Source organism: Emys orbicularis, chromosome 8, assembly GCF_028017835.1.
Source record: "Emys orbicularis isolate rEmyOrb1 chromosome 8, rEmyOrb1.hap1, whole genome shotgun sequence".
Lineage (NCBI taxonomy): Eukaryota > Metazoa > Chordata > Testudines > Emydidae > Emys > Emys orbicularis.
In genome coordinates, this window is record NC_088690.1 from 53,775,097 (window position 1) to 53,787,459 (window position 12,363).

Below are 12,363 nucleotides of genomic sequence, written 5' to 3' on the forward strand. Positions count from 1 at the left end.
CATTTCCATCCAGTAATGGATGAATACCATTCCTTCTGCTCCTAATTACTTGGGGAAAAAATTATTTTTAACTCTGCCGGCCACAGATTTTGCCTTGTGTCCTTTTGCTTCCCTTGTCAAGTTTCTACAATTCCTAGCTTCTAACTTATATTCATTGCACTCAATTGCCTCCCCCCTAATCTTCTCTCCTTTATTTTTTTTAAGAGGCTGCTTTCACTTCCCCCTCTAAGACAGGTTGCAGCTTTTGGGTCACCTAATATAGTGTTCTTAAACAGTTCACAATTATGCACATTTTTCTGTTTAAATTCTCTCTCACAGATGATTTGCTCACTTTTTTAATTTTTGTGAAACTGGCAGTTTTAAAGTAACAAATACATAAGTGATCTGGTCTTTATTTCTGTTTGCATATAACAAGTATAATCAAGCCTTGATCACTTGCACCTAAGCAATCACTAATTTTTAGTTCTGTGATCAATTCCTCCATCTCTCAAGATGAGGCATGATATAGAACTCCCCATGCTGGATGCAACATCCTTGAAGGATGTACTGTGTGTTAGGATGGCAGTCATTATTTTAATAATTGTAGTTAGAACATAAGAACATAAGAAAGGCCGTACTGGGTCAGACCAAAGGTCCATCTAGCCCAGTATCTGTCTACCGACAGTGGCCAATGCCAGGTGCCCCAGAGGGAGTGAACCTAACAGGCAATGATCAAGTGATCTCTCTCCTGCCATCCATCTCCATCCTCTGACGAACAGAGGCTAGGGACACCATTCTTACCCATCCTGGCTAATAGCCATTTATGGACTTAGCCACCATGAATTTATCCAGTCCCCTTTTAAACATTGTTATAGTCCTAGCCTTCACAACCTCCTCAGGTAAGGAGTTCCACAAGTTGTATTTTTAATATCTATCTTAGGGTTTTATACTGCCTCCAATCACCATGGGACCGGAGTGCCATTCACATAAAATCCACAAGAATAGAATCATAGAATCATAGAATATCAGGGTAGGAAGGGACCTCAGGAGGTCATCTAGTCCAACCCCCTGCTCAAAGCAGGACCAATTCCCAACTAAATCATCCCAGCCAGGGCTTTGTCAAGCCAGGCCTTAAAAACCTCCAAGGAAGGAGATTCCACCACCTCCCTACGTAAAGCATTCCAGTGCTTCACCACCCTCCTAGTGAAATAGTGTTTCCTAATATCCAACCTAGACCTCCCCCACTGCAACTTGAGACCATTGCTCCTTGTTCTGTCATCTGCCACCACTGAGAACAGCCGAGCTCCATCCTCTTTGGAACCCCCCCTCAGGTAGTTGAAAGCAGCTATCAAATCCCCCCTCATTCTTCTCTTCTGGAGACTAAACAATCCCAGTTCCCTCAGCCTCTCCTCATAAGTCATGTGCTCCAGACCCCTAATCATTTTTGTTGCCCTCCGCTGGACTCTTTCCAATATTTCCACATCCTTCTTGTAGTGTGGGGCCCAAAACTGGACACAGTACTCCAGATGAGGCCTCACCAATGTCGCATAAAGGGGAACGATCACGTCCCTCGATCTGCTGGCAATGCCCATATTTATACAGCCCAAAATGCCATTAGCCTTCTTGGCAACAAGAGCACACTGTTGACTCATATCCAGCTTCTCGTCCACTGTGACCCCTAGGTCCTTTTCTGCAGAACTGCTACCTAGCCATTCAGTCCCTAGTCTGTAGCAGTGCATAGGATTCTTCCGTCCTAAGTGCAGGACTCTGCACTTGTCCTTGTTGAACCTCATCAGGTTTCTTTTGGCCCAATCCTCCAATTTGTCTAGGTCCCTCTGTATCTGATCCCTACCCTCCAGCGTATCTACCACGCCTCCCAGTTTAGTGTCATCTGCAAACTTGCTGAGAGTGCAGTCCACACGATCCTCCAGATCATTAATAAAGATATTAAACAAAACCGGCCCCAGGACCGACCCTTGGGGCACTCCGCTTGAAACCGGCTGCCAACTAGACATGGAGCCATTGATCACTACCTGTTGAGGCTGATGATCTAGCCAGCTTTCTATCCACCTTACAGTCCATTCATCCAGCCCATACTTCTTTAACTTGGCAGCAAGAATACTGTGGGAGACCGTATCAAAAGCTCTGCTAAAGTCAAGGAATAACACATCCACTGCTTTCCCCTCATCCACAGAGCCAGTTATCTCCTCATAGAAGGCAATTAGGGAAGTCGTGCCTGACTAACCCTTGGTGAATCCATGCTGACTGTTCCTGATCACTTTCCTCTCCTCTAAGTGTTTCATAATTGATTCCTTGAGGACCTGCTCCATGATTTTTCCAGGGACTGAGGTGAGGCTGACTGACCTGTAGTTCCCCGGATCCTCCTTCTTCCCTTTTTTAAAGATGGGCACTACATTAGCCTTTTTCCAGTCATCCGGGACCTCCCCCGATCACCATGAGTTTTCAAAGATGATGGCCAATGGCTCCGCAATCACATCTGCCAACTCCTTTAGCACCCTCGGATGCAGCGCATCCGGCCCCATGGATTTGTGCTCATCCAGTTTTTCTAAATAGTCCCGAACCACTTCTTTCTCCACGGAGGGCTGGTCACCTCCTCCCCATACTGTGCTGCCCAGTCCAGCAGTCTGGGAGCTGACCTTGTTTGTGAAGACAGAGGCAAAAAAAGCATTGAGTACATTAGCTTTTTCCACATCCTCTGTCACTAGGTTGCCTCCCTCATTCAGTAAGGGGCCCACACTTTCCTTGATTTTCTTCTTGTTGCTAACATACCTGAAGAAACCCTTCTTGTTACTCTTAACATCTCTTGCTAGCTGCAACTCCAAGTGCGATTTGGCCTTCCTGATTTCACTCTTGCATGCCTGAGTGATATTTTTATACACCTCCCTGGTCATTTGTCCAATCTTCCACTTCTTGTAAGCTTCTTTTTTGCGTTTAAGGTCAGCAAGGATTTCACTGTTAAGCCAAGCTGGTCGCCTGCCATATTTACTATTCTTTCTACACGTCGGGATGGTTTGTTCCTGCAACCACAATAAGGATTCTTTAAAATACAGCCAGCTCTCCTGGACCCCTTTGCCCTTCATGTTATTCTCCCAGGGGATCCTGCCCATCTGTTCCCTGAGGGAGTCAAAGTCTGCTTTTCTGAAGTCCAGGGTCCGTATTCTGCTGTTCTCCTTTCTTCCTTGTCAGGATCCTGAACTCGACCATCTCATGGTCACTGCCTCCCAGGTTCCCATCCACTTTTGCTTCCCCTACTAATTCTTCCCTGTTTGTGAGCAGCAGGTCAAGAAAAGCTCTGCCCCTAGTTGGTTCCTCCAGCACTTGCACCAGGAAATTGTCCCCTACACTTTCCAAAAACTTCCTGGATTGTCTGTGCACCGCTGTATTGCTCTCCCAGCAGATATCAGGGTGATTAAAGTCTCCCATGAGAACCAGGGCCTGCGATCTAGCAACTTCTGTTAGTTGCTGGAAGAACGCCTCGTCCACCTCATCCCCCTGGTCTGGTGGTCTATAGCAGACTCCGACCACGACATCACCCTTGTTGCTCACAAGTCCCTAGGAGACTTTAATAGCATCTCTGGTACTTCTGTCTCTATGGAATTAAAACTCTTCTTGGATTGGGGTGTTTGTTTTGTTCTGGGGCTTGGCTACACTTGTGAGTTAGTACGCAATAAAGGAGCACCGTGTGCACTAGCTCACTCCCTGTCCACACTGGCAAGGCACGTAGAGCGCTCTGACTCCGCGGCTAGAGCACTCCTGGTACTCCACCTCGGTGAGAGAAATAACGTTTGCTGCGCCCCCGCTGCAGTGCTGTGGCACCAGTGTGATCGAGGTGTTGCATTACTGCGCTCTGTTAGGCCTCCAGAAACATCCCATAATTCCCTTAAGTCAAGTGGCCACTCTTGTCATTGTTTTTAATCGCTGCAGGAATGTGGAAGTGCCCTTTGAAATCTCCATTTCTGACATCCGGCTGCTTATCTGCTCCGAGACAAATCAACCATTACTATGGAATGCTGTGTGTGAGAAAGAGAGGCGGGGGGAGAGAGAGGGTCTGCTCTTGTCTGAACTTACAAGACAGCATGCTGACATGCTCTCAGCCCCCCAAAAACCCACTCTCTCTCCCCCCACGTACACACTCCCTGTCACAGTCCACCCCACCCTACCCCCCATTTGAAAAGCACGTTGCAGTCACTTGCATGCTGGGATAATGCACCACTCCCAATAATGCACCACTCCCAATGCCACTGCAAGTGCCACAAATGTGGCCACGCCAGTGCGCCTGAAGCAGTCAGTGTGGACAGAGTGCAGCGTTTTCCCTACTGTGCTCTCCGAAGGCTGGTTTAACTCAAAGCGCTCTACATCTGCAAGTGTAGCCATGCCCTTTGAGTGTGAAGTGCCTTTCTTATGGTGGAAAGGCATTTTTCAGTGTGTCTTCCTACACAGAGTGTCAAATTCTGCCATTTCATTTTATGCAAAATACAAAGACTTTTCTCAGATTTGCATGTGTGTGTAATAATACCATGCTACAGACAATTTTAAACTAGACATAAAGTTTATATTTTGTGATGGGGCAAGGCCAGATGGATATAGGAAAGTAGTAAGAAACAGGTGTGTTAATCCCAGACTAAACAAATCCCTGTTACCATGGTAACCAAATGGCAGTTGCTCCAGGTTAATAAAGACATCGGGGGTTCATTAAGATCCTTCTAGAAAGCACTGGAGATAGCTAGGTTGATTGGGACACCTGAAGCCAATCAAGGGCTGGCTGGAACTAGTTAAAAGCCTCCCATTTAGTCAGTTAGGCATGCATGCATGCCAGGAGCTGTAGGAGGAAGCCATGCTGCTGGAGAAACTAGGCAGTACGAACCCTATCAGGCACAAGGAAGGAGGCCCTGAGGTAAGGGTGAAGTAGATGTTGAGGAAGTGGGGGCTGCTGTGGGGAAGTGGCTCAGGGAATTGCACTCATCCTGTTTCAAAGAGTCAGCTACCAATAGCTGCTACTACTAGGGTCCGTGGGCTGGAGCCTGCAGTAGAGGATAGGCCCGGGCTCCCCCCATCCATGATTAATCACAGAGACTGTGAGACAACAGAGAATGTGTGAGGGAGGGTTGCTACTTCCCACCTCCCTTGCTGGCTTATGATTAAAATGGCTCAGTAGGCTGTGACCCTTGCCTGTAGAGAGAGAAGTGCTATGTTGAGGGTCACAGTGAGCTTCTGAGGCTAGCGTAATCCGCCTGGAAGCGTAGCACCCACTGAGACAAGGTCAGAGGTTTGCCACAATTTCTAGTAGTCTAGAGAATTTATATTACAGTAAACCTTTACCATGGCCACTATATATTTTGCTAACTAATATGCAACTTACCATTATTATGTAGTATCACTGACTCTGTGGTGCTAATTTTCAGGGCCTTATATATCATATGATTCAGGAACCAGCTAAAATCTTTCATTAGTTTAAGTAATCACACTGAATTCCTGTTTATAACATATCTTGGTAGGTCTGCTACAGGAAAGGGATACTTATATAATCTTGGAAATAGGTTGCTGCTGCATTATACTGGAAATCAACTCATACCATATTGCACTAGGTGCCAGCTCATAAAATATTATGCTTTTTAATGACTACATAAAACCATGATGGAAAAAAAGAGTGAGCAACACCTCAAAATCAAAGATGATTTACAAGTTATGTTTTAGGAACTGTCTGAATTCTTACCATAGCAGGAAATCACTTAGTCAGACCATACGATAGCAAAAAGTGAGTAATTCAGAGCATACCACGGTAAGAAATGACTGAGACCACACTGAATTAAATAGCTTGCTATCTACCCAATTTCTTCCTGACATTATAATACATACAAACAGAACAGAAAGATGTGTTATTGCTTTGAGGAAGGCATTTTGGATAAGCCATTAGCCATTACAGTTAGACTATTAAAAAAACTATCTTTTTAAACCTTATTGAGCAAATTCCATATTCAGCACATTCATGCAACCACAGTGAAGTTTGTGAGTCTGTTAGCAGAATTTGACCCATGCTATCTAAGAGGATTCTGTCTATTATGTCACTATTACCAGATAGACTAGCTGTACTTTGACTCCTGTTCCCCATCCCCAGTTTCTCACTCAGCTGATTTTTAAAGACTGCAGGAGCTATTGTAAACCTTATGCAGAGAATCAGGCCCATGGCTCCTGTTCACCTTCTAAAGCCCATAGCAGGTTGTGAGAATCTTAGGTGAGCCACAAACAAGAAAAGCTAATAAAGGGAGCCAAATCAAAGTATGGAGTCAGGTAAGTAGTGGGAACTGACAGAGGCTAGAGACTATGCTGAGCCCCTGAATTCTGCCAGGATCCCTTGTGACAGATTCTCCTGAAGAAAGCACTGCTCTATCACTTCCCACTTCCCAGTGCCTTAAAATGTGTAGCTCTGCAGCGTATCCTGTTCCCTGCTTCCAATGCATCTTAAAAAAATTTAAATTGAGATGGGGGTGGGGGGAACCAAAGGAGATTCAAACAAACCTTGTTAAGATGGAGTTAGAGAATGAGTCAGTAATTTATGGGATAAATACAAAACAAAACAAATGAGGTTAAACTTAAAAGAAACCAAATATGTGAAATGCACATTGAAGGCATTCAAAGAATCTTAACTCTGCCCTTGTTGTGACACTAGCTTCCCATCTTTCTTTCTATGCTCCTTCAGCAGCTACTTGGTAAGATGCATGATATTATAGATTCTCCTTTCTGCTGTGGTAGACTTGGCCTTTGTACACATAATGCAAGAGTAAAATGAGAATATGTATCCTAACTCCTATACTATTTGAATTAGACAGCAACATGAGACGATATGGACATTCTGCACCTTATAAAAACAATGTGTAGTATAACTGCTTGGCGACATGTGAAATTCTTCCCTGGCAGATAACTGTCATAATCTACCTTACAAAAGGTGGAAAATATGGATAGTTTCTTCATCACCAATGAGGTCTCTCACTGTATTCCCAGTTATAATGATAGTTTTAACTAAAATGATAGCGTTACTCCCATACAAGGGGTGAAACTGATTGTCAAGCTTGATGTCATGGGCATAGGACACATTGGCAAGGATGTTTTGGGCTTCTTTATTATTATTTACTTCCTCTTTACAACAAGAGGGTTGAGGAGGGATCATGAAGAAGCATCAGGTGGGTTTCAGAGTGGTAGCCATGTTAGCCTGTATCATCAAAAACAACGAGTAGTCCTTGTGGCACCTTAGAGACTAACATATGTATTTGGGCATATGCTTTCGTGGGCTAAAACCCCCTTCATCAGATGCATGGAGTGGAAAATACAGTAGGCAGGTATGAATACACAGCACATGAAAAGATGGGAGTTGCCTTACCAAGTGGTGGGTCTAACGAGCCAATTCAATTAAGGTGGAAGTGAGCTATTTTCAACAGTTGACAAGAAGGGGTGAATACCAAGGGAGGAAAAATCACTTTTGTAGTGCTAATGAGGGCAATGTAATCAAGGTGGCCCATTTCAAACAGCTGTCAAGAAGGTGAGTATCAGCAGGGGAAAATTAGTTTTTGTAGTGACTCATCCATTCCCAGTCTTTATTTAGACCTAATTTGATGGTGTCCAGTTTGCAAATTAATTCCATTTTCTCATTGGAGTTGGTTTTTTGAAGATTTTTGTTGAAGAATTGCCACTTTTAAGTCTTATTGAGTGTCCAGGGAGATTGACATGTTCTCCTACTGGTTTTTGAATGTTATAATTCTTGATGTCTGATTTGTGTCCATTTATTCTTTTGCATAGCGACTGTCCAGTTTGGCCAATGTACATGGCAGAGGGGCATTTCTGGCACATGATGGCATATATCACATTGGTAGGGTGGGTGCATCACAGTCTATTTCCAGTAATTGCAGGAGAGGGAAGCACTGGTGGACCTAACTTCTGCTTTTTTTCTTTCTTGCTGTTTCTACAAATACTTTCCTGTGAAGAAAAGTGACTCATTCCATTCTTTGTGCTGATATCTAGCTGGTGACTAGAACAGGGGACTAGGAGTTAGAACTTTGAGTTCTATTCTCAGATTTCCTACTTCCAGGTTGTGTCCCCCAGGCAAATCACTTAGGGTACCTCTTTCTACATATATAACTAAGCTGATGGGCACCCAGCTGTGAGCAGCTGGACTAGCGTAGCCCAGCTGTGAGCAGCCACAATACAAAGCCACACATGAGTTACTGTGTTCTCTCACTGATGCTGCCCTCACCCATGTGTGTTGCTAAGACTTCAGGGATCAGAAACCCTGGTTCTTTGTGCTGCAGTAAGCAGATAGGCCTCTCTATGATCCTTTCCCAGTGAATTGTGGGAGAACTTGTCTGTCCTTCAGAGCACATGGGGAGAAACTGTAAGAAGACATTGAAGACTATCAGCACTTGAGTGGTTGAGCCCAATGGCTCTCAACCTTTCCAGACTAGTGAATCCCTTTCAGGAGTCTGATTTGACTTTCATCTCACTTAAAAACTACTTACTTACTTTTTTGTATTTTTAGTCTGATTTTGTGTCATAGCACACTATTACTGAAAATGGTTTACTTTCTCATTTTTACCATATAATTATAAAATAAATTAATGGGAATATAAATATTGCATTTACATTTCAGCATATAGTATATAGAGCAATATAAACAAGTCCTTGTCTGTATGAAATTGTAGTTTATACTGACTTTGCTTGTGTTTTTCAGTATAGCCTGTTGTAAAACTAGGCATATATCTAGATGAGTTGATGTAAATGCTGGAAGGCCTCTGTGTACCCCTGGTTGAGAACCACTGGTTTAGCCTGTGTCCTCTCTGCAAAGTGGACAGGTTACCAAATAAGAGCCAGAGTAAACTCTGCAATGAAAATATACCCATAAACTCTTGACACACTAAAATGGTTAGACTAACACAATATTATAACAGTGTGTGTACAAAAGGCTTAATTAATTAGGGATTGATGGTGATTTGGACTAGATGCCTGTACAAAGGAGCGACAGCTCCCTTATGCTCCATAGAGGTGATTACTCAGCCCTGTAGTGTAGACAAGGCCTAAGTCGACCTATGTTATGCTACTCCCGATACGTGAATAATGTAGCTGGAGTCGACGTAGCATAGGTCAACTTACTGCGGTGTCTACACTGTGCTGTGTTGAAGGGAGACGTTCTCCCATTGACTTACCTTAGTCTTCTCATTCTGATGGAGTACCAAAGTGGACCTGAGAGTGCTCTGCAGTCAATTTAGCAGGTCTTCACGAGACCTGCCAAATCGACCCCCACTGCATTAATCGCAGCAGCGTCAATCCGCGGTAAGTGTAGACATGGCCTCAGACCTTGGGTACAGGCATATAGAAGTAAGTGGAGCTAATCTCCCATTTACTCCCTCCTCTAGCTGGCAGAGAGGAGAGGGGAATAGGCAGAGACTTGGTTCCACCCCCACCTACTTGCTGGCCAAAGTAGATGAGCCAACGAAGGGATAAAATACTAGCTTGCTGCTACTGTAGAGAACAGTAAATTACTAGTCTCAGTAGCAAACAGGTAAGAAATTGTGACTCAGAAGTATCAGTGTCACAATGCCACCCAAGGCAGCTCCTGGGATGGTGCAACTTATGTACCAACCCCTTACTCAGGGCTGTGTATAAAAGGCAAAACCTTAATGTTTAGAAAACGTTGAAATGCTCAGATAACAGATGTTGTGTAAGTGCAAAGTGTTGCTGTTTAACCCTCCTGACACTGCTCAACTTCCATTTCTAGCTGTACCTCAGTACATGATTTACCTCCAGAACATTTTCCTGGTTCGGGTCCAATATAAACTCAAAGGTCTCGTTCCACACAGGGTTCACATTATTGTTGAAGTGTTTCGTTCTCTTTCTGCAGTCAGGGGCTGAGGGGATGAACAGCTCCACATATGGATCTGGAGTGTCAACTGTAGAGTACCAAACAGAGGGTAACATTAGTTAGAACTTGTGTTTGGATAGGATTAACCAAAACAAATTTAGGAATGGATAAATGCATTGTAAGTCCTCTCATTATACACAGTAGTAAATGAAAAGGTACATGGCTTGATCTTGCTCCCCTAAAGATCAAAGTAGTGATGCCACTGATGTTAATGGGAATAGGAGTAGGCCTTGACTGAGAGAATGATACTGTGAGTAAAGATACATATTTATTGAAAAAATGCTCCAATGTTGTTGTAGTTATTTAAAGAAGCATCCCCTGATCTCTCTCTCTCTCTCTCTCTCTCTCACACACACAAGCAACAATATCTGGTATCACAGTAGCAGCAAAGATAGATACCCAATGAAATGGTCTTCAATTACAAATTAAAGATAGATATTTTGGATTCAGGAGAGTCTACCAAAGGTTTTGTAGAATTAAGGAATACAGTAATGAGCCATTTATGTACTTCCTGATTGTGTAAGGATATCCACATGGGCACATCCCTGGGTGGAAACACTGAAGTCACTGGGGCTCTGTCCTGGCACAGGGGTCCACCCTTATGAATATCACTATAGGACTTGGGCCTTATTTACATATTCCATTTAAATTGTGGATGTGTAGCGGAATAGCTGAAATTCTAACTATTCCATCTGTATCCAGTTCAGAGTATGAGTGATGGGGAAAATGTGGCCTGAAGAGTCTTAATTAAGTTGCTTTAACCCTTTCACTTCTGACCAGAGAAAAAGAGACCTAAATTGAAAACTTGATCTTTCAAACAGAAAATGGACATTTCAACACAATTCTGTTCTGCAAAAACATTTGAACAGTTTTGATTTTGTTCGAATGTGGAACGAAAACAAATTTCAAAACCACAGAAGTTGTCATGGAATTTTTGTCCTCTAGCCACCTCTAATGCAGACCCAAGCCAAGCTTCAACTCAGCCTCTCAGTGTACTATTCAAAGACAAATAATTGGGGAGTGACAGAACAGCTATAGATTCTGAAATATTTTCAAAGATATCCTTTGCCCATTGGAGATGTGGAATAATATGCATGTACAATAGGGTGAGTTAAATACTGACCATGCTTTTTTCTAATTAGTGTGACTTGAGGGACTGTACCAGAAATCCAATTCCTTCAATGCATTTTATTTATTAATTGCAAAATTCATAGAAAAAGCACTTTTAGCTTCCTGTCTATTTTATGGTGAACAGATCTTACTGTGTCAGATTTTTCATGGCAAACTATGATACACCAGAACAACTTTTTACTGCTTAGAAAATAAGGAGGGTTTTGCAATATTTTGTGTGTGTGTGTGTGTGTGTGTGCGCGCGCACGCGCGCGTGCAAGAGAGACAGAGAGAGAACTTGTACGATTTGGCAGCCTACATTCCACTCTGCACAATATTTATAGAACTATTTATAAACCAAGGAAAGCCTGGGCAGTCCTTTAAGGTATGTCTATACTGCAATGTATGTCCAGGATTAGCAGAACTCAAGTTAACAGACACTGCGTTTGATAACCTAGGGCTTGAGCGTCTACACTCATTAGTAACCCCAGGCCATGAATTGTTGAAGCCTGGGTCCCAACCTGGGTCTCCAGCATCTATACTGCATTATGTGGGCCCAAATCTAACCCTCATAGCCCAGACTTCCTAATGGCCTCCCAAAATGTGACCACTATAGCCCTTTGTTCATGGTGCAGTGTGGGAAAACTTGACTGTCCAGAGTACAAAAAGTCAGTGTGTGGGATTATTTCTGGCAGACTCCAAGAGCATGAGTCCAGTGGGGATGCATCCACACTGCAAAGAAATAGGACTTGAACCCTGAGTTTGAACTCAGGCTCCAGCCTACCCGCCCCCTTTTGTCTACAAGCAAATCATGCTAACCCATGGCTTGGATCCAGAATCCCAGGCCCCTCGGTGGAGGAGGATCCAAGCCTGAGTCAAGACAGTCAAATTCCTATCTACTCCAACTTTAAAATAATAAATAAATAAATAAATAAATAAATAAATAAATAAAATCAACATGACTACTGGCCAGCTTTGACTGTGTATTTTATCTCCTTGGATGAAAAGTAAATCTGCTTTAATGCTATGCAGACCTCCTTCCTGACCTCTGGAAATTGAAATGCTGGATTCTGAATATCCTGACAACACTAACTACTGCAGACCTCTTGGTGCCAAAGGACTGAACTTCTACACATCAGCTTGGTTTTGAACCAAGCGACTTTTGCCATGCCAAGTCAGTCTGTTGAAGCAGAAATTAATGCATTTTGCAGCTAAACTTAAAAGCAGTTACTGTATGACTGGGAGGAAAAATATTTAATTAGCTCAAAATCTCAACAAAACTTTCGTCCAACTGTGTAACAAAAATACCTCAGGCCAAGAGTTTCTCAATTGCCCTTTCATGTTTG

At 43.3% G+C, this 12,363-nt stretch overlaps 1 protein-coding gene across 1 annotated transcript in view; it reads right to left on the reverse strand.

The window, feature by feature from the left end:
* Positions 1 to 12,363, reverse strand: part of PLA2G4A (phospholipase A2 group IVA) — a 113,705-nt gene that overhangs the window by 68,534 nt on the left and 32,808 nt on the right. Inside the window, exon 3 of the mRNA XM_065409689.1 lies at positions 9,787 to 9,935. Coding sequence (XP_065265761.1) covers positions 9,787 to 9,935 — 149 coding nt within the window. The remainder of the gene's footprint in view (positions 1 to 9,786; positions 9,936 to 12,363) is intronic.